We start from the raw sequence: 22,498 nt of genomic DNA, 5'->3' as shown, positions 1-22,498 counted from the left end.
TCTTCTTCTTCTTCTTCTTCCTTCTCCTTCTCCTTCTCCTTCTCCTTCTCCTTCTCCTTCTCCTTCTCCTTCTTTCTCCTTCTCCTCCTCTCTTCCTCCTCCTCCTATTTTTACAAAACACTTTACTTATGTACCTTGGTCTGTCTGTCTGTCTATGTATATAGAGTGTTGGATTTTCTTGAACTTGAACTGGAGTTACAGTTACAGAGGAGTTGTGAGCCATCATGTGGGGACTGGAAATTGAACCTGCATCCTCTGGAAGAGCAGGAAGTGCTCTTAACCAATGAGCCATCTCTCCAACGTCTATCTTCTACTTTCTGTTTTTGTTTGTTTGTTTGTTTTTTAAGATTTATGTATGTGAGTACACTGTAGCTGTACAGATGGTTGTGAGCCACCATGTGGTTGCTGAGATTTGAACTCAGGTCCTTTGGAAGAGCAGTCAGTGCTCTTAACCACTGAGCCATCTCTCCAGTCCTACCTTCTACTTTCTAACCAACATTTATAGGGTAATGTCTTATGGACATCTTTTGTAATAGTTCCTTTCATCTTCAGTTTTTTCCCCTTATTTTAACGAACATTTTTGAGAACAGGTCTTATTCTGTAGAGCAGGCTAGCCCTGGATTTACAGAGATCCACCTGCTTCTGCCTCCCAAGGGCTGGTATTATAAGAATGTGTGACTGTGCCCAGCTCCAGGCTCAGTTTAGAATGTGAGGACACACCATGGAAATTCTGCTTCCTGTTTTATTTTTTATATAATAGACAGTGCTACAATTAAATCACTTGATGTACATCCCTTTATTGCTATAGGTGAAGCTCCTTAATGTGGCATTAAAAGGTCGGAAACCTAGTTAGTTTCTGTTGCTTACCTTTCAAAGTGTTGGCACTACAGTGAAGGCTGCCAGGGAGAAAAAAACACCAGCTGTGAACCCTATTTTCAGAGTTATATTAGATATCTTTTAGTTAGGTTCATGTCTAAAATGTTGTATAGAAGTCATTATATTTTCATCCTTTCTTACATTACACAGCACCAGCACAGGATGCTTAAAAAGTTTTATTTAAATGTTAAAAAATAAGACTGGAAATCTATTGCAGTGCTTTTAAATATTAAAGGGTAGAACTTTGCATTTAATGTATTAAAATTTATTTATTGAGTGGAATTGGCGTTTCCTTCCTAGATTGCTATTCAAAAAAGCAGGCTGTCAGATAGTCAAGAAAAAGCCCTGAACTTGAAAAAGGATTTGGCTGAGATGCAGGAGTGGATGGCGCAGGCTGAAGAGGACTACCTGGAGAGGGACTTTGAGTACAAATCTCCAGAAGAACTCGAGAGAGCGGTGGAGGAAATGAAGGTAAGGCCTTCCTCCCAACTGCCCTCTTCACACTAGTTAGTCTGTTGGTCTCTCACCTATCACACTGCACAGAACCATATGGACAAGTCTGCTCTCAGTAGGAGTGAGTGATGAGCAGCTGTGGTAATCTTAGTTGGGAAAGAGGCTGATGCCAGTCCACTAGTTCAAGTCCACCCCAGAGTAGATCAATTCTGGGAAGTCCCTGTGGATAGTCATGGAGGTTTCTGTCTTGAAGAAGGGTTGTGAGGAGAAACTCATTTTTCTTTTATTATTGTAATAAACACATATAATTTTTTTTTTTTTTTTACCATTTTAGCAGTGTCTTGGTGTACATTTTATGGTATTAATTCTAGTCATGGTACCGTGTGACTTCTCTCACTGTTTCCAAGAAGTGTAAGTTTTGGTAAGGAGCAAAGGAGACTTGGAGGTTATCCTAGTTCTAATGGGTTTCATTCTAGTCATTCCTGGGGGCCCAGGGAACCCCAGGATGTCTTTGGAGCTGGAGGCAAAGGCTACACTCAAGTCAGTATTGGGAGCACATGGGAACTCCAGAACATCGTAGGAGCAGGAGGTAGGAGATATAGAGTCAGTCATGAGGGCCCATGGGAACCCCACAGCGTCCTTGGAGCAGAAATCATGGAGTGTACAGAGAAGATAAGGTGAAGGTAAGTTGGAGTTACAGGCTGTGGTTCCAGAAACGTCTATTCCTGTGTCGGTTTGTCCTTGTCTAAGGAAAGAACTGGGCCTCAGACCCACATTTGCCTCCACTATCCTTCTAGCATGAGGGCGTGATTCTGTCTGTAAGAGTTATCCTTCTTGTCAGGTGGTGGTGGGGATACAACTTTAACCCCAGTACTTCAGAGGCAGAGGGGCAGAGGGACAGAGGGGCAGAGGGGCAGAGGTAGGTGGATCTCTGTGTTTGAGGCCAGTCGGTCTACAGAGCGAGTTTCAGAGCAGCCAGGGCTACACGGAGAAATCCTGTCCTTAAAAAAATTAAAAAAAAAAAAAAAAGTACGCTTCTCTTTGTAAAAGATCAAGTAACATGGTATATTGTTAACTAGTAGCTATACTACTAGTTAAGTTGGTTAACTCAACTAGTAGTATAACTAAGGCAAACTTTTCTGTGCAGGTAGTTTTTAAAAAGTGACATTCATGCATGCTCTCTTGAGTTAGTAGATATGAAAAGAGACTTATTCAATCTGTGTTGGGGATCAATATGTATATAATTTTCTTTTTAAAAAAATTTTTATTAGGTATTTTCCTCATTTACATTTCCAATGCTATCCCAAAAGTCCCCCATACCCCCCCCCCNCTCCCCTACCCACCCATTCCTACCTCCCGGCCCTGGCATTCCCCTGCACTGAGGCACATAAAGTTTGCACGACCAATGCGCCTCTCTTTTCACTGATGGCCGNCTAGGCCATCTTCTGCTACATATGCAGCTAGAGACATGAGCTTCGGGGGGTACTGGTCATGTAGCTCTTTTTGAAAAGTTTTAAAACTATTTTTAGTACTGAAAATATTTAAAAGTAGATTACTATGTAAAGAATGGCTAACTCATTTATCACTCCCACTGTTGGAGCTGCAGTTTGGTACTGATTTTAAAAGTCATTGTAGTTGACAGTGAAGAAAAATGAGATTAAGATCCCTGATTGGGCAACACTCTATTTATTTTTATTCTTTAAAACAGCCATTAGGAATTTAAAAGCCACTACACTTAATTACTTTTTCCCTCACCCTGGGAGAGCTGAAATCCATTAAGCAATAAAGCAAGCTAAAGGGGGAAATGAAAGACGGCTGCAGGTAGGTTTTCCTGCATGTGAGATTGAGCACCTTGGGCACCGATAGAAAGCCAGGAAGCAGCTATTTCTGGATCAGGTTGTCCAGAGGAACTTCTTCATCTTCATTATTGGAAGGATGGATGGACCCATGTTCAAGGAGGAAAATGTTTTTACAAGGATTTGTGGGACATTTTAATAGATGCTTCTGCCACAGTGTCCTGCCATTTTTTGGGGGGGGGGGTATTTATTTATTTCAATTTAATGTGTTCAGACCTCCAGTGGTCATTTAAAATGAGTTCATTTAGATTCCTACCCTGGGCCCAGGATTTGAAAATATATCTTGTCAGTAGACACTATTTAGGATAACTTGCCTCTAAACTCTGGTGGTATTAAAAAGAAACTGTTGTGGGCACGGGGAATTGGAAACTAGAAGAGTAAGTGAGATTATATTTTTAGCATTCTTCTTTCAAAAAACTCAGGTTACAGAATTTTTTAAATAGTGTTCTACTGAGGCATATAGAATCATTTAGTTGTTTTGATATTGGATTAGTTATTATTTTTTTTTTTAAAGAAAGATATTAGTCACAGAGAGCCATGTTTCAAATTGTTCCTTTCTTGGGACAGAGGGCAAAAGAGGATGTGCTGCAGAAGGAGGTGAGGGTGAAAATTCTGAAGGACAGCATCAAGCTGGTGGCTGCCAAGGTGCCCTCTGGTGGCCAGGAGTTGACGTCGGAGTTCAATGAGGTGCTGGAGAGCTACCAGCTTCTCTGCAATAGAATTCGAGGGAAGTGCCACACACTGGAGGTAAGAGCTTGTTTGCCCCAGGGGTACCACCCTGAGATCCCAGCTCTGCTGTGCGGATTTCCCTGTCTTATTAAAGAAAAGAAGAAGAAGAAAGAAAGGCCATTAGTTTGTCAAACATTGGATTATAAAAGTAATTTTTATGGACAAGTAGATAAAAAATACAGAGATTTTTGTTTGTTTTGTTTTAAAAGGAGACCAAGATCTGCCTGCATTTCTCAGGAGGTTCAATAGCGGTAATTGATCCCGGCAGGTTTTGGGTGCTCACTAGTGTTCTCAGGTTAGAGATGAGCCAGAGAGTCCCCTTTAATCCCCAACTTCCCAACTGTCTTGTAAGAATCCAGACAGCTCTCTTTTACCTGGCTGACTGTTATTTTATTTTTATTTTGAGAAGTGTCTAATGTTTACTGGAGGGGAAAAAGAACTTCAGTATGTAGGGATTTCATTGCATTTTTAGGTAGAGAATCTCACTGCCTATCAGACTGAAGACCTAGATTATTCTCTGGGATTATTTTAATGAAGTGCTTTCTCATCTTCATGGCTAAAAAAAAACTGGTCAAAAGTTTTAAGAAGCGGTTTGAGTTATTCAAATTTAAATGAAACACACCCTACAATAAGCAATGACATTCCAGTGAGTTCTGATAATGCCGAGGGAAGTTTTAAACTAAGTTTACTCATTGTACTTCTTGTAAGATCTGAGCAGATCTTTCAGCCTGCTTCTTGCAAGATTAATGAGAGAAGGGGACTAGAAATCTTTCTTCTTTTGCTCTGAACCAAGAGTCAGCGAATTATGGTAGAGGCTTCAGGTGTAAATAGTGTAGTTTGAGCTAGGCAATGGTGTTCTATGCCTTTAATCCTAGCACTCGGAAGGGAGAAGCATCTCTGAGCCCAAGGCCAGCCTGGCCTACACCCGAATTCTGGAACAGCCAGGGCTACATAGAGAAACCCTGCCCTGAAAAAAAAAAAGTTGCTTTTTTTTTGGGGGGGGTGGTGTTGGTTTGGTTAAGAGTGTTATTTCTAAAGGATTGAACATGGTGTAAACACCCATATACCAACACCAAAGATGAAGCTGTGACAATCTATGGATGTCACCCCTAAAGTCTGAAATACCTTCTCTGTGCCTCTCGAGAAATACCGGCTGACCCCTGTTCTGGCGAGCAGAGCTGATGTGGGGTATGGATGGGACTGTGCCCTAACTTGGCAGAGAAGACAGATGCAGGGGATTTTGTGCAGAGCTCTAATCTTAGCAGTCAAATAAGATCCTCTCTTGGAGCAAGAAGGCTCTAGATGCATGCCTTCCGGGGCTTCTCTCCTACCTCGGAACGCTGAGTAGGGAGAACACAGCAGTACTTGGCTCCTGTTTTGGTAAGATGGGCCCATCCTCTTATGTGTCTATCCTTACTCACTTGGAAAGAAGTCCAGATGGCGACAGAGACATCTGCTCCCATCAGTCATCTAGGAATTGGAACTGGGTATGTCCTAGGAGATTTAAGTTTCTATAAAAAAATCCTGAATGGTTTTTACCTTTTGCTCTTTCTGGGGGTGTTGTTGTTGTTGTTGGTGGTGGTGGTGGTGGTGGTGGTGGTACTGGGGATTGGACCTACGGCCTTTGTCTGTCAGGCAAGTACAGGCTGTAGCCACTGAGCTAAATCTCCAGCTCTATCATTTTCTTTAAAACAAACAAACAACATTTATTTCTCTGCTGTTTTTTTCCCCTATTAATTATTCAGGGTTTTTTTTTTGTTGTTGTTGTTTTTTTTAACATTTAGCCAGGTCCTTGGAATTCATTTTACTGGAAACCGAGGCAGCTTCTTTTCCATTTTTCCTTCTCCCTCCATCTTAATTGCTCCTAGTTTATTGAAGATTTAGTTTTGCCTCATTTATTTGATATTCTAGCTTCGCTGGTTTCTGGATTCCTGTATATTACTCACTGAAATGGAGTTCTTATTGATCGAAGGGATGACGTATGGTTATGGCTTCTCTTCCGTGTTAATTTTGCCTTCACATTTGTTAGGAGGTCTGGTCTTGCTGGGTGGAGCTGCTTCACTATCTGGACCTGGAGACCACGTGGTTGAACACCTTGGAGGAGCGCGTGAGGAGCACGGAGGCCCTGCCTGAGAGGGCAGAAGCTGTTCATGAAGCTCTGGAGGTTGGCACTTGATGTCTGAGCCACAGTTATTTTCACTGTGATGTGGAAAGATGTGCTGTCTGTCTGTCTGTCTGTCTGTCCGTCCGTCCATCCATCCATCCATCCATCCATCCATCCATCCATCCATCTGTGCATACAATAGGATGTGTGTTGAGGTCAGAGCACAATTTGTAAAAGTTATTTTCCCCCTTGCAACATAGATCCCAGGGATCAAATCCAGGTCGTTAGGGTTTGTGGCAAGCTCCTTTTGACCCACTGAGCCATCTCACCAGCCCCTGGGAACTCTTTATAATCGGTTTTGTAAGGCAGGAGCTACATGAGTGCATGTTAGACACAGCGATAGTCACTAGTAGGGTCCAGTTCTTTTCACCATTCTCTGAACAAACCCTGTTTTGTTTCTTTGCACTTATGACTATGGTGCGAACCATGCTTCAGGTGGCTTCTAGCTCATCATCCTTAGATGTAAAAAGTTAAAGCAGGCTGCTATGTGCGTTCGTGAAGGCAGGGGCTCCCACTGTGGGGCTGGATGGTAAGGCTGGGCTTCAGGCTTCTGGGGCCAAGAAATATCCTGCAGGTTTCCTCGTTCTGCAGTTTCGAGCCCAGGAGTACACACGATACTGTGGTAATTACTTCAGAAACGAATTACAGTGTAACCAAAGAGGTTTCACTTGTACAGGAGTAGCAGGGAAATTTGGGGATCCGATGAACAGCAGGATGGGAAGTCAGAGAGCTATTCCCAGGGGGTGGGGGTGAATGGGGCTCCATTCCTGAAGATGGATGCTGTGCAGGGAGAGAATTGTCACTTCTCAAACACAGCAGAGTAGAGGATGCATAGACAGCATGGAAACCACTAGATGCTCATTGAACAAACAGCAAACATGCTTTCCTCATAGGGCATAAATATACATTCTAGAAATCCAGACAATGGAGAAAAGGAAAAGAAGGCTCCATGATAAACACTTTAATACATTCTGTGTTCCTTCTCTTCTCTCTTCTCTCTTCTCTCTTCTTTCTTCTCTCTTCTCTCTCCCTCCCTCCCTTTCTTTCTTTCAGGTTTATATATATTATATATAATATATATTATATATATAAGAGTACACTGTTGCTTTCTTCAGACACCAGAAGAAAGCATCAGATCCCACTACAGATGGTTGTGAGCCGCCATGTGGTTGCTGGAATTTGAACTCAGGACCCTCGGAAGAACAGTCAGTGCTCTTACCCGCTGAGCCATCTCTCCAGCCCCCTGTATTTTTTCTTTATTATCAGCATTCCTTTTGTGCATGTATACTGCAGGGCAGTAAATGCAGTCAAAGGGCTCACAGTCCTAAGAGCTTTGGAAAGAGTTTGGAGCCTTAGGGTTTGTTTTGTTTTGTTTTGTTTTTTTGTTTTTTAATTGATTCTCGTTTGTCAAATCGAACTTCATGGCTTTCAAATTTCCCATCTGTAGAATGGGAGTAGTATTTCATGCGTAAGGTTAGTTGGACTTGTGTCTATAAAACTGTATACATAGAAATACTTAGTGTATTTCTGTATCATGAGGTAGAAAAATGGATCTCTAATTTTACCAATGTAGTTAATAAATAACATGAGATAATTCTATTTGTAGAGTACAGTTTTGTATGTCACACTGAGAGTTTCTCATAAAATTAATAATTATTCAAATTATTTTATGCAATTATATCATATGTTCTTGAAGTTTTTATTTAAAGTTTTGTGATTTTGTTAATCTATAGTGGATAATTTTGTGAATTATTATTTCCTTAATATTTGTCATTACTTGTTTCTTAAATAGATTTCTAGAAAGTGGAATTAATATTTGGCTTAAAATGGCATTTTGCAGATCTTGATCCATTTAGACCCATTGAATGTATTTTTTTTTCCCTGCCCAACTGCAGTCTCTTGAGTCTGTTTTGCGCCATCCAGCGGATAATCGCACCCAGATTCGGGAACTTGGGCAGACTCTGATTGATGGTGGAATCCTGGATGACATAATCAGCGAGAAGCTGGAGGCTTTTAACAGCCGCTACGAAGAGCTGAGTCACTTGGTGAGAACCAGACATGCCCAGTGTGATTAGGTAGTTACTGCCACAAGCTAACTCTGAGAGTTCTCTCTCTTATTCGGAGCTTCCGTGCTGGTTACACTTGGTAATATATAAATTGGTGCCCATTTGATAATCCTTTGGTGTGGTGGGAGTTAAAGTAGGCAGGCAATGTTAATGGGAGCCTAAGGGCTTTGAAATAAGTATAAGAGGAATATACCTAATATTTGTAGGTCAGATGCAGCTTGATTAAGCAAACAAACAAACAAACAAACAAACAAAAGACAAACAAACATCCAAATTGCCAGGACAAGGCATGGTGGTATATGCCTTTAATCCAAAAACTTAAGAGGCAGAGGCAGGAAGATCGCTGAGCTTGAGGCCAGAATAGTCTGCATAGGGAGTCTTAAGCCAGGTGAAGTTACATAGTAAGGTATTGTTTCAACAACCCAATCCCAAGCCAAGCCAAATGAAGCCAAGCCAAAAATGAAACCAAACCAAACTTTGTCAGATACTGGATGTAGCCCAGTGGTAAAGCACTTGCGTTGTACACACAAAGCTATGTGTTAAGTTCCCAGTTACCCTCTATCTCCAACACCTCTTTGAGATTTATTTTTATTTGTGAATTATGCAGTTTTCTGTAAGAATAGTATTACAGCTATGTCTAAGAATAATAATGTCTATATGTATGTTCTAAGAACCATTAGGGCCTTCAGAATTTGACGTTAACTGTTATGAAAGCTACATCACTCAGCTCATGCTCAGATTATATCTCAACATGCATATACATATCAGTGATAAGAGAAGGGGCCTTGTTCTTTTGTAAGAAGGTTGAGTTGATCATTAGATAGCTATACCAGATTACCAAGTAACAACTGTTGAGATCTAGACTAAAAATATCATTGAGCTTAATCCAAAGATGTGTGGCAATTAGTGGTTTGACTCACTGTGCAACTGTTAGAACTTATTCTCAATTTTAGAAAAAAAATTAGGTATTTATTCACTTGATAGACATTCTTACTATGTCTTATTTTTTTTTGTTAGGCATTGGAGATTCTTAAAATTGCTTTATATTTCTAGTAAAATAAAAATAATTAGAAATTACAAATTTTACTAGGTTTAAGACATTTTGTATATATGAGTGTCTGCATAGATGTTTATGTCCCATATATGTGTCTCATGGTCATGTTGTCCAGAAGGGGGTATCTGACCCCCTATAGCTGGAGCACAGATAGTTGTGAGCCACCGTGGTGGGAACCAAACCCTCATTATCTACTAGGGCAACAAGTACCCTTAGCCACTGAGCCAGTTGCCTAAAATACACATTTTTATTCTATTTTATATGTCCTATGGGGGAATCTTTTTGTACTTGTATTTTGTCATAGTATAGATTAATAGAAGTAAAAATGAGAGATTCAGGGGCTGGAGAGATGGCTCAGCAGATAAAACCACTGGATGCTCTCCTTGGATCAATTCCTAGCACCCACATGGTGGCTCTCAACTGTCTTTAACTCCTGTCCCAGGGGATCTGACACCCTCACATAGACATACAGGTAGTCATATTACCAATGTACATAAAATGAAATAAATAAATAATTTTTTTAAAATGAGAGGTTCAGCTGCTGTGTCCATGAGATACTAGAAGAACATTTGCACTCTTATTATTGATGGTTATTAATTATTTATAAGAAGAGCTACAGTCTTGAACCAGTACTTTATTATAATCTGCATGGCCAGAAGGCACATTCAGCTATTTATATTTGTGCTGAGCAGTTACAAAGGAAATGTCTCCTCTGTGCAGGCGGAGAGCAAACAGATTTCTTTGGAGAAGCAACTCCAGGTCCTCCGTGAAACTGACCACATGCTTCAGGTGCTGAAGGAGAGCCTGGGGGAGCTGGACAAACAGCTTACCACATACCTGACGGACAGGATCGATGCCTTCCAACTGCCACAGGAAGCTCAGGTATTGCTGCAAAGCCGAGAACCTTTGTATCCTGAGAAAGGGCAGCTGTATGTAGCCTGGTCCTCACTGGCAGAGTCAGGAGGACAAGCACCTTGTATGGAACAGCCTTTGGGTGGGGACTGTTCTTGTTCCTTGTGTGAGAACTTGACACATTTTCTCCTTACCATTTTATGCATATGGGTGTCTGGCTTACATGTGCATATGTGCACTGTGCTCGTGCCTACTGCCTGTGGATGCCAGAAGACAGCAGTGGGGCCCCTGGAACAGGAGTTAGACTGTTGTAAACCACCCTGTGGGGACTGGGAAAGGAACCTAGATCCTTTGGAAGAGCAGCTGGTGCTCTTAACAGCTGAGCCATCTCTCCAGCTCCTTTCACACAGTTGATATGTTAGAAAATAGATTTCTTTCTTTCTTTCTTTCTTTCTTTCTTTCTTTCTTTCTTTCTTTCTTTCTTTCTCTCTCTCTCTCTCTCTCTCTCTCTCTCTCTCTCTCTCTCTCTCTCTCTCTTTCTTTCTATACAGTTCAGGCAGTTTATTCTGTATACATCAGATGTGAACATTAATGATGACATGCAAAGACCTTAGCATGTGCATGGCACACAGTGGTGTACTGTGCAACAGTTTGTTATTATCATATATCCCACAAGCTTATTAATGTGTATTAGATATAGGATCATATACTATACAACTAACTTGAACGTCTGTATTATTATTTCTTCCTGTACGTGGTTGTTGTATAAAGACATACTGCTGTATTCAAACTGTTGTTATATAAAAACATACATGTTGTATAAAGGCATACTGTAACTCATGCTTGTCTGGGACTTACTATGTAGCCAAGGGCGGCCTTAAACTCAGCCATCCTCCTGCTTCAGACTCCAGAGTGCTAAGGATTACAAGCATGGGCCATTACCCAGGGCTTCTTTGTATACTTTAAAAACACACCTTCTCCCGTTTTTTATCTTCTTGGTAGAAGATCCAAGCAGAAATCTCAGCCCATGAGCTCACCCTGGAGGAGCTGAGGAAGAATGTGCGCTCCCAGCCCCCGACGTCCCCTGAGGGCAGGGCCACCAGAGGAGGAAGTCAGATGGACATGCTACAGGTAAGGACCAGGCTTCCCTTTGCTTTTTATGTATGGTGGGTATAGAAAAGAAAGACAGAAAGACTTGAGGACTTTGGTGCCTTCGCTCTGTACTATGATTCAAACATGGGATGGGAGCGGAGTATTAAAGGCTCATGGCGCCTCCTGGCAGCAGGAACAGGGTGTTAGCTGGGTAACGAAACCATGAGCTTTAAGAGTTGGCTGGGAAGAGGGAATGAGTTCAGGCCAGCAGTTGGCTTTGTGTAGCCCATTCTCTGATCTCAGAGGCTCATGTCTGGGCACTCAGGGCCTCAGTAGGTGGAAGGAAATGAGCTTCCACTCTTAATGTGGTGGAAGGCATCTGAGGTCTAGGTCATGAAAAAGTGAGTAAATGAATGGACTTTCTCATCCAGAGACACCATCTGTCGCCAGATCTAGTTTGGAGACTGAAATTCTGAGTACTGCTCACACATGACACCGAGCAGTGGTTCTGAACCTGTGGGGCGTGACTCTTTTGGGGGTCGCATATCAGATGTCCTCTGTATCAGATAATATATTATGATTCATAACAGTCACTGAATTAGTTATGAAGTAGCAGTGAAATAGTTTTATGGTTGGGGGGGTGGTCACCACAATGTGGGGAACTGTGTTAAAGGGAACATTAGGAAGGCTAAGAACTACTGCTTTACGTGACCATCCTAATTCCTCTGGGGTTTCCTGGGTTGGCCTTTTTTTTTTTTTTGAAAAGTCTTTCGGCATTATGTATTATAGTAATATCTAGTGAGAGCGAAAGTGAGTGAGTGGCTTATTCTTATTTCTGCAAACAGAGGAAACTTCGAGAGGTCTCCACCAAATTCCAGCTTTTCCAGAAGCCCGCGAATTTCGAGCAGCGGATGCTGGACTGCAAGCGTGTGTTGGAGGGAGTGAAGGCTGAGCTTCATGTCCTCGATGTGAGGGATGTGGACCCTGACGTCATCCAGGCCCACTTGGACAAGTGCATGGTGAGCCTGAGGTCCAGCAGGCAGCTCACACGGCCAGAGCTGCTCTGACGGTTTAGTATAGAGCATCCCTTCTTATTCTTTAGTTCAGGGTGTGAAGATGATGGAGACTGTGTCAGAACAACAAGAACTGTGGCTCTCCCAGAAAAAAAAATAGACAGTATAAGAGAAATAGGGGAGTATGAAAGCAACAGGTATGGTCTGTACAGATAAAGGAAGCAGATTGCACATAAATAACATGGATTTAAAAAGAAAGAAATGCATAAACTACAGCATGAATTGGGAAAGACCTCTCTGCAGGATGCAACTGATAAATGAAACTTTCCACAATAAATTTGAAGTACCTCTAATATTTGGGATATTATAGAGTTAAAAAAATGTTTTGCTAGGAAAATGACATTCAAGTCAAAGTTTAAACTTCAGATGGGCAGAAATGAATGACAAATAAGACCTTACTGTTTCATTGTTTGTAGTTAGTTTAATAGAGAGGTTTACAAATTCTATTTGTTTTTTATTTTTTAAACAATTGCTCTATCTGCATGTATGCCTGCATGTCAGAAGATCCCATTTCAGATGGTTGTGAGCCACCATGTGGTTGCTGGGAATTGAGCTCAGGGCCTCTGGAAGAGCAGACAGTGCTCTTAACCACTGAACCATCTCTCCAGCCCTAATAGAGTTTTAAATGATGTTGCCGGGAGGACCTGAACTTAGCCTTATTGTGCCCGGTGCTCTTCTTAGAGGGGCCTGGGAGGAGATATTGGTAGGACTGTCGTTTCCATGGTTTGTTTCTTACGTGGTTGGAATAGTGCACAGGTAGGAGACGTTTGAATCACATGAAAGTGTTGTAAGCCTCTGTTTGCTCATTGGGACAGAGTGGCAGATGTCACTGTATTTGACATCACAGATACTGGCTTTGTATCCTTGAAGTGTTTTGAGTTGGATGCTCATGTATGGATAAGCTGCCTAGATAGAGTTTGGGTGTTCAAGGTGACAAGGATGAAGGCAGTTTGGAATTTGACCTGTTGAACTCCAATTTCATAGTCCTATCCATTTTGACACTTTAAAGTATTAAGTGTATTTCAGAATATAAATTATACTCATTATGGTACATTTGTCTTCTCTGAGAAATAGAAACAAATACATGTTAGGAATTCCACATTCTTTCCAGCACAGATTGCCAGAGGCAACTGTCTTCCAGTCACCGGTGTTAGGATTAAAGAATATTCATTCGGTGCCATGAGTTGAACCAAGGATCTTGTGCATAGTAAGCCCATGTTCTCTCACTAAGGAGTCTAGCATCCCTACAGTGTGATTCCACACAGAGACATTCCAGTTTGCATCCTGTAACTTCCCAACGTTTTTGAAGGAAACATGGTTACAATGAGCCCTTATCCAGGATTTCTACTGACATTTAATACGCACGTCTTGTTTTATATTTAAACACGCGCAAACTCTATTAGTTTATTATCTGATTTGAAGAAGCATTACAATCCTGACTTCACTTAATTCAACCTTCAAACTACATTCAAGACAGACAGTGTGCCCTTTCATATCCGGGATGAGGTATTATCTGTCCAGCCCCAGAAGCTGTGCTCTGAAATGATGCCAGTCGGGGAATTTTCTGTTAACAATGGAATTTTTTTTTCTCTCTTCTAAAGAAACTATATAAAACGTTGAGTGAAGTCAAACTTGAAGTTGAGACTGTCATCAAAACGGGGAGGCACATTGTCCAGAAGCAGCAGACGGACAACCCGAAAAGCATGGATGACCAGCTTACATCTCTGAAAGTCCTCTACAATGACCTGGGCGCACAGGTGGGGCGCTTCTCTCTCTCTTCTCTCTCTATTTATCTGTCACCCCCACTCCCAACATTTATCAAATTTAATCTTTACTTGTACATCAGTAGTATAATCGTTATTAGTTATATAAATATTTTTAGACTACTTAATACAGGATAATATTTATATTTTCCATGGCCATTGGCATAAGTTATTCTAAGGAAACTCAACAAGGTAATAGTTTCTGCATAAACTTTGGTTTTGGATATCTAAATTGAGTAGGTATGCTATCATGTCAGGATCTAGGAAATACTTGGTGGTAGGTAGTCTACCGAGACTAAGAGCGTCCGTTTTATACTTTAATGAGTGAGTGTTAAGAGTTGGTAGGCCATTTTCTGTGGCTGAATCCCATACAAAAACTGTCCTCTGACTTTGAGGGTTTGCCCTGAAATTTAGAGTCCAAAGAATACGTGAAAGCAAAACCTGGCCATACTGAAAAACTGGTTTAGATAGTGTTTTCTCTGTTTGTTTTGAGGCAGGGTCTCTCTTCTATGTAGCTTTGGCTGCCCTGGAACTTGCTGTGTAGACCAGGCTGGTCACTAATTCACAGAGGTCCACCTGCCTCTGCCTCCCTAGTGCTAGAATTAAAGGTGTGCACCATGAGGCCCAGCTTAGGCAGTTGTTTAATTCTTCCACGCTGAATTAATGTTAGGCTCAGCCTTGGCATAGGGAAACTTTCTGAGGAAGTGCTGCATAAAGTGAGCTCTGATGGATGGATAGATCGATGAGAGTAACCGTGGTGAATCAGGGAGCAGCTTGTGTAAAGGCCCTGAGGCAGGAGGAGGCAGAAAGAACTATGTGTTTGTGCGTGCAGGCGTGAGGGTATGGGGTTAGAGGGATAAGGATGCCTGGCTCTGTCATTTTACCTGGAGCTTGGCTGGGATGTACATGGCGCTACATTAGTCTGGTGGAGGAGGAGAGGGAGAGATAAGGCATGACGTTTTTTATGTTTTAGGTTTGCTTCCTCGGATGGCGGTGGTGCCATCACTGGAACATTGGGGCGATAGCGGGAAAGATAGAGAGGCATGCAGAAACCATATGCTTCTTTGTGATGTGTTGACAATCTAACTCTGTTTGAGATGTCAGGTACTTACACACACGCTCAAATGGTTTCCAACTTGTGTGTCGCAACCCCTTCAGGGTTGAATGTCCCTTTCACAGGGGTCACCTAAGACTGTTGGAAAACACAGGTATTTTATGTTGCGATTTATAACAGTAGCAAAATTACAGGTATGAAATAGCAATGAAAATAATTTTGTGATTGGGAGCTGCCACACATGAGAACTCTCTTTAAGGGACACAGTGATAGGAAGGTTGAGAACAATTGTACTGAGGTCTGGAGAAGACATCTGGGCTGATCGGGTGGAGTCAGTCATCTCCATGGAAGTGGGAAAGTTTTCAGGGTTGAAGAAATTAGCTAGGGAGAGGATATGATGAGGAAAAATGAGGCCACTGAGCAAGTGTTACGGACTAGCAAAGCAAACTTTAAAATAAGAAGATAACCAGGTGTCATAGGTGTACGGCAGGGACGAGCTCTGGGAAACCAGGAGGGTAGTATGTATTTCAAAGATGAGTTCGGTCATTGGCTCTGTGAATATTGTGTTCACTTAAAAATGTCCTTTGCATCTGTTGCCTTGCAAGGGATGTGTGAGAAGTCAGGCATAGCACCACACTCTAAGAAGTCGCTTTGATCATATGGTAAAAGTAGACAGTGGATATTTAGGGAAGTTGGTGTGTGTGTGTGTGTGTGTGTGAAAGAGAGAGAGAGAGACAGAGAGAGAGAGAGAGAGAGAGAGAGAGAGAGAGAGAGAGAAATGAGATGAGAGTGTTTAAAATGTTTACCAAGAAGGAATGGTTCTGTAGCTAAAAGGGAAGGGATGAGCAGTCAGGTAAAGCCTTACATCTTCCTATTGTCCCTTGCAGATGCCCTTAGCCCACATTGATGAGGTTGAGAAAAAGTGTGCATCCTTACAAGCTGAGCTTGGATGCTTTTCTTCCTGATGCAGAAATCTTTGTGAGCATTAAGTTTGGTGGTACTTGTGGAGCTGCTCGGGCATGTCAGAGTCAGAGAAGCATTCTGTAATTCAAGTGTTTACTATTTATTTTTTTAAAGATTTATTTATTTATTTTATGCATATGAGTACACCATTGTTCTCTTCAGACACACCAGAAGAGGGCATCAGATCCTATTACAGATGGTTTTGAGCCACCATGTGGTTGCTGGGAATTGAACTCAGGACCTCTGGAAGAGCAGTCGGTGCTCTTAACCACTAAGCCATCTTTCCAGACCCAAGTGTATACTATTTAAAGTCTGTGTTCTGGTGCTATTGTTTTGTTTTGTTGTTTTTTGTTTTTGTTTTTCCAGACAGGGTTTCTCTGTATAGTGGTGGCTGTCCTGGATCTTACTCTGTAGACCAGGCTGGGTTCTGGTGCTATTAATTGAGTGTTATGGATTCAGTTGAACCACACTGTGTCTTTCTCATTGTGTCCTTGACCTCCTTGTTTATTCTGTCTCACAGTGTCCTTGGTCCCCTTGTTTATCTTTGACTCACTCACCATGTCCTTGACCCCCTTGTTTAGGTGACAGAAGGGAAGCAGGACCTGGAAAGAGCCTCACAGCTGTCCAGGAAGATGAAGAAGGAGGCTGCCATCCTCTCTGAATGGCTCTCTGCAACAGAGGCAGAACTAGTGCAGAAATCCACATCAGAAGGTGTGATTGGTGACCTGGACACAGAAATCTCCTGGGCTAAAGTGAGTTTTAGTTGGGTTGGACATGTCCCATCAGTGGCATTTGCTTTTGACAGTCTGGTTGGACACTGCCTCTATTTCGTATTAATTGTAACCTCTGCTCTTCTCTGTTACTTTCTTTCCCTCTTCTGTGATCTGGGAAGAACATTTTGAATACACCTTGTTTCAGAGAAGGTTTCTCTCTGTAACCTGGGCTGCCATGCATTCATTGAATATCACATGCTGGCCATAAATCTGCAGAGCTTCTCTTCCTTAGCTTCTCCAGTGCTGGGGTCACCATCGTGTGCAACTATGCTCAGCTAAAACCAGGCATTTTAACAGTACTTTTGTGTGTGTATGTGTGTGTGTGCATGTATGCACAAGTGTGTCAGTGTGAGTATAAATGTGTGCATGTGTGTTTGTGAATGAGTGTATATGAATGTGTGTGAGTGTTCACATGTGTATTTGTGAGTGTGTGGGAGATTCGGTGTGATTGTATGTGAATTTGTGTGTGTTGTGTGTGTGTGTGTGTATGTATGTATGTGTATAGGCCTGTGGTTGATGTCATATGTCCTTCTCAGTTGCTTTCTCTGGGTCAAACTCTCATTCTGAACATGAAACTTACTGTTTTGGCTAGACTTGCCAGCAAACTCCTGTCTCTGTTTTCCCAGTGCTAGAATTCTACTCTTGTTTCTGACTTTTACAGCAGTGTGCAGGATCAGAACTCAGGTCTTCATTATTCAGCAAGCACTTTACCAACTGAGCTGCCTCCACAGCCCCGATAAAACACTTCATTTCCCTTCCAAAAGTGCTGAATTCCTAGGAGTCATCAGGGCCTTTCTTACATTATGCTTAGGTAGTACCTGAAGATGTTATATTAACAGTTAGCCACCTTAGCTGGGTGTGGTGGTACACGTCTTTAATTCCAGAACTTCGGAGGCAGAGGCAAGTAGACCTCAGAGTGTTCAAGAGTTCCAGGATAGCCAGGGCTATGTAGAGAGACCCGTCTCAAAAAAGAAAAGAAAAGAAACAACAGAAAAAAATTAACCACCTTGAAAGTTCATGACATTTTCTCCCAGTATTCATTCCATATTTATATTTATATTTATATTTATATTTATATTTATATTTATATTTATATTTATATTTATATTTATATTTGTATCTCTCTTTCTCTCTCTTTTATCTATCTCTTGCTACATAGCTATCACTACCTTTATCCCTCTATCTATCTATCTATCTATCTATCTATCTATCTATCTCTCTATTGCAAAATAACTGATGCAGAAATCATAGTCACATAATGTAAAGCAAAACCCACATAGTTTCCTTTAGCCTTCTAGCTATTTGGAATAATTCCTACTTAGGAATTAACATATAGCGTCTTGTTTCTGAGCTGGACACAGGACTGAATGGAGGCCTTCTTTTTCCTCAGTTTCTTCTGTATGAAAGGCACAGGCATGCTTGAGAACCTTCGCAGGATCCACTGGCTACAGAAACTTGGACTACCCAGAGTCTCTCGCTTCCTGTGACCTCTGTGAGAAGGGACTCGGGCTGAATGACATAACTCCCACTCGCCTGAACGCTCAGTGGCGGGGACACTTGGGAGAAAGTCAAGCTGTTGCTCTGGGAAGAATATTCCAGTTTCTAAGACAGTTCATGGAAAGGAACTCATGCTCTGTGTGTGGGGGATAAGGAGCAGAGAGAGGGATGTGGAAGGAAAAGGAACTTGAAGGTCACTAGTGTATTCTGACTGACTGAAAAAGAAAAGAAGCCAAGTTGAGTTTGTTAACTCTGATCTTTCTTTAGTATGCTGAAAGCAATTCTTCTCTTCCCTTGGGCAATTCCAGGCTCCTTCCCCTGCTCTAGTCCCTCCCCTGCTCTCGTCCCTCCCTGTGCCATCATTCCTCTTCTTTTGAGACTGGGTTTCACCATGTAGTTCAGAGTGGTCTTGAACTCTTGATGCCTCGGCATCCTGATGGTGAGGATTTCAGGCCAGTGCCATCAGGGCCTGGACACTCCTTATTAACTCTACAACTTTCACTGTTTCACAGAGATCACAAACTCTCCTTGGCTTTCTGAGTTGCTAAAGTCACAGTTTATGTATAGGACCTAAAATAAAGTCAAACAGAAGCTAACTGTGAGCTTGGCAGTTTGTCTTTTCCTCTGCTTTTCTAGTGTATGTTAGACAAGCCTACTCCTAGGGTTGTTTTTTTTTTTTTTATTGCCCAATTCTTCCACTCACAGCTGTTTACCACCCTCCATTTTCATTATTATGCACAGTTCTATGAACAACATTCCTATGGCTGATTTTCAGCATACATTTATAATTGCTTCCTGAATGTGTTTTAGTAGCTGGAAAATCTAAGGCCAAAGAATACACCCATTTTAAATCTCATGTGTGCTTCAAGTCTGTGCCATAGACAGCGCATTACAAGCACCACATATGCATCAATTCCTCCCTGGATTTTGAAAATACATTCGACAATGGTGTACAAACACTGTCTCTGACTATTCAGTTAGAACCTCTTCCATGGCTTATAGACCATCGGTAGCCCCTTTTTGAAGAATATTTTTCCTGTAGTTTTGACCATTTTTAAATATCCAGATTAAACTGCTAATTTCGATTTCTTCATCAGACTTATTAATGCTTGCTGTGTTGTGTAGTATTTAAAAAATTCCTTTCTTTGTCATTGTGGTTCACTTCCTGTCCTTTTTTTTTTTTTTTTAACCCACACTTAAGTATGATTTTAAAGAACAGAATAATCAGTTCCTTGTTACTGCTGCCTTCCGTTTCAGAAGGGCTGCCGTGACCCTGAGCTTCTGTAGAATTTCTTCATGATCTTGTGTAGTCTCATCCCTTCAACTTTAATGTTTAATCCTTAGAGGTTAATTTGCTCTCTATTAGGAGAGAGGCTCTGAACTTCTCCCCAAAGAACAAACGGATGCTCCCAGGTTTGTCGGTCTGATCTCTGAGTTCTTCTCTAGTCTAACACAGTAGTTAATATATCATTGTTGTTTTCTGTTGTACAGTTCTGGTCTTCTACCCTCCCCCAGTTCCCAAACTGCTGAGTGATGTCATTCGGTTAGCTATTTTAATTCTCAGTAGAGGGTCCTTCTCTTTATGATTCTCTTCGTGGCTTATGTACTTTTATAGTAATAGTCCCCAAATTTGTAAAATAACTTTTGTGTGAATTTACTTTAAAGCTAGACTTGTTAGATGAGAACTTTTGTATTTTGCCTTTTGTTTCTGTGGGGGCTGGAGATTAATCCCAGGTCCTGGCCCATGCCATGCGAGTGCCCTGCCAGCCTTGTTAAATCATTTATAAATAAATAAAACAAATATTGGTTGTTATTGTTGTGTATATACATGTCTGTGTGTGTGCACATGTATGTGATAGAATGTATGAGTGAGGCTCACTTGTGCCAGGACATAAATGTGAAGGTCACAGAATAACTTTTAGAACTTGGTCTTCTCTTTCCATATTTATGTGCTTTCCAGGAATGGAACTTGGGTTTTCAGACTTGAACAGCAAATGCCTTTGCCTGCTGAGCCATTATGCTGGCCTCTAGGTATAGCCCAGGCTGGCCTCTAGGTGCAGCCCAGGCTGGCCTCACCCTGGTGATTCTCTTGCTTCAGCTTCTTTAGCACATCCTACTAGCATGTACCACCACGACAGGCTTCAGGCCTTATTAAAATGCTATGTCTCACTCTCCTGACCTTTCAGCTCTTTTACTTTTCCTCATAATATCTTAATTTTTTCCTGTATAAACATTGTGTGTATATGTGTGGGTATATATACGTGTGTGTGTATATGAATAATGCATCTATTTTATATTATTTTGTTTTATTACCATATAAATGTGCATTTTCTTTTTTTTTACTAATTGCTTTTATATGTGTGCATATATAATATATAGGTGATATTGAGTTGTATATATTAATATTTGATGATCCTTTTTTCTGGTCTCATAAGTTCCATTTTTTTGTTAACTATCATTTTTTGAAGATAGACTATAAATAGTGGTAAGCTTGTGAAATATATAACCTTGAGTTCCCAACTAATTGTTTTACAGATCTGACATAGTTAGGGTGGCATCTAGGAAGCAGCCAGCACTTTCCCCTCAGTGGGGTGGGAGGAACGTTGATGTGGAGCATAGCCACCCACCTTTTCTTTTTCTATTAGCTTATTTATTTATTTACTTTATATCCTGATTGTAGCCCCCCCCCCAACCCCTTCTCTTATTCCCCTACCCTTTTCCTCTGAGAAGGAGGAGGCTCCCTTCTGGGTACTAACATACTGGGGCACTGCAGGACTAGGCACATCCTCTCCCACTGAGGCCAGGCAAGGCTGCCCAGTTAGGGGAACAGGATCCATAGGAGGCAACAGAGTCAGGGATAGCCCCGGCTCTCGTTGTTATGAGACCCACATGAAGATCAGGCTGTACATCTGCTACATACATGCAGGTACCCAGGTCTAGGCCATGTATGCTCTTTGGTGATTGCCCACCTTTTCAATGATGCGTTTTTTAGATTTAAAACCATTAACGATTTAGAAGACATTTTAGTTTCATAAATTAAATATTATATGCAATATTTAAATGCAGAATTTAAGTGGTGTTTTTATTTGTGAATGTAAGTGGGAAATTTATTCCATACATTCAATATTATTTTAAACACTTTTTACCATAAAACCCACCAGACTTGTGTATGTATTATTTAAACTTAATTACTTGTCTGTAGTTGTTATTTTTTATGGTTCTTCCAGCCAATTTTAGTCAGTTACTACAGAACCACTGAAGGAGTGCAGGAAGTCTGAACTACACAGAGTTCATTTGTAATAGACTTTTCCTCTCATTTTGGGGAAGAAGAGTAAGAGCAGGAAATACCCGACTGCCTTTCAAATGCGTCTCTAAATGTCATGACCAAGGCAGTGTTTCAGCCTTGACTCCCTTGTGGGTTTGCCATTTGTACCCATTCAGAAATGTGATTTTCAGCAGTGTTCACATAAGAACTTGAATTCCTTGAAGTGATTTCTTTAAACGTTGATTTAAGAACCTGTACCACGGGGAGGTGGCTCAGTGGCTAAGAGCACTTGCTGCTCTTGCAGAAGACCCGGCTTTCATTTTGAGGACCCAATCTCAGAGTGTAGCTTTAGGTCTGGAACATCTGGTGGTCCTCAAGGGCACACGCACACCTCCATCCTCAAGGGCATACACATACACACATGCACACCTAAATGAACTCACACACGTATACTTAAGTAAACAGAAATCTGAAAAGTATGTTTTGAAAAAGGAGGAGCAACAGTTGAGGAGTAAGGTGACCATGGGTGTTTCCATATGTCATTTCAGGATAGTTTGCATTTTCAGCATGATTTGAATTTCTGTGAATGTGCACTTTCCTGGTGAACCTTCACTTGTGTGTGAGTCCCGGGGCCATTTTCCCTCCTGGAGTGTTCCCACTGCATGGCATGAAGCTGATGTTCACAGCTTCTGTTTTCCTGGTTCTCCTTTGTTTTACTTAAGCTGTATTTCCCATCTGAATTTCTTTCTTTATTTTCATTTTTAATATTTAACATTAGTATCATCACTCACGTCTCAGGACATGTGTAATATTTCTTTTTTTTAATTAAATATTTTCTTCATTTACATTTCAAATGCTATTCCTAAAGTCCCTTATACCCTCCCCCACCCTGCTCCACAACCCATCCACTCCTGCTTCCTGGCCCTGGCGTTACCCTGTACTGGGGCATATGATCTTTACAAGACCAA

The 22,498-nt window shown here is 41.4% G+C and overlaps 1 protein-coding gene across 7 annotated transcripts in view; it reads left to right on the top strand.

Annotated features, from left to right (window-relative positions):
* Utrn (utrophin) overlaps positions 1-22,498 on the top strand; it is a 493,578-nt gene that overhangs the window by 175,989 nt on the left and 295,091 nt on the right. For all 7 annotated transcript variants that reach the window (XM_021174513.2, XM_029482311.1, XM_029482313.1 and 4 more), the window contains 9 exons: positions 1,177-1,347; positions 3,753-3,932; positions 5,944-6,078; positions 7,974-8,123; positions 9,919-10,080; positions 11,053-11,181; positions 11,988-12,161; positions 13,817-13,972; positions 16,577-16,747. In XM_021174513.2, the coding sequence (XP_021030172.1) occupies positions 1,177-1,347; positions 3,753-3,932; positions 5,944-6,078; positions 7,974-8,123; positions 9,919-10,080; positions 11,053-11,181; positions 11,988-12,161; positions 13,817-13,972; positions 16,577-16,747 (1,428 nt within the window). The remainder of the gene's footprint in view (positions 1-1,176; positions 1,348-3,752; positions 3,933-5,943; positions 6,079-7,973; positions 8,124-9,918; positions 10,081-11,052; positions 11,182-11,987; positions 12,162-13,816; positions 13,973-16,576; positions 16,748-22,498) is intronic.

The sequence above is a fragment of the Mus caroli genome, chromosome 10 (assembly GCF_900094665.2).
Source record: "Mus caroli chromosome 10, CAROLI_EIJ_v1.1, whole genome shotgun sequence".
NCBI lineage: Eukaryota > Metazoa > Chordata > Mammalia > Rodentia > Muridae > Mus > Mus caroli.
The sequence above is the reverse complement of the archived record's forward strand: the minus strand, read 5'-3'. Positions and strand labels throughout refer to the sequence as shown.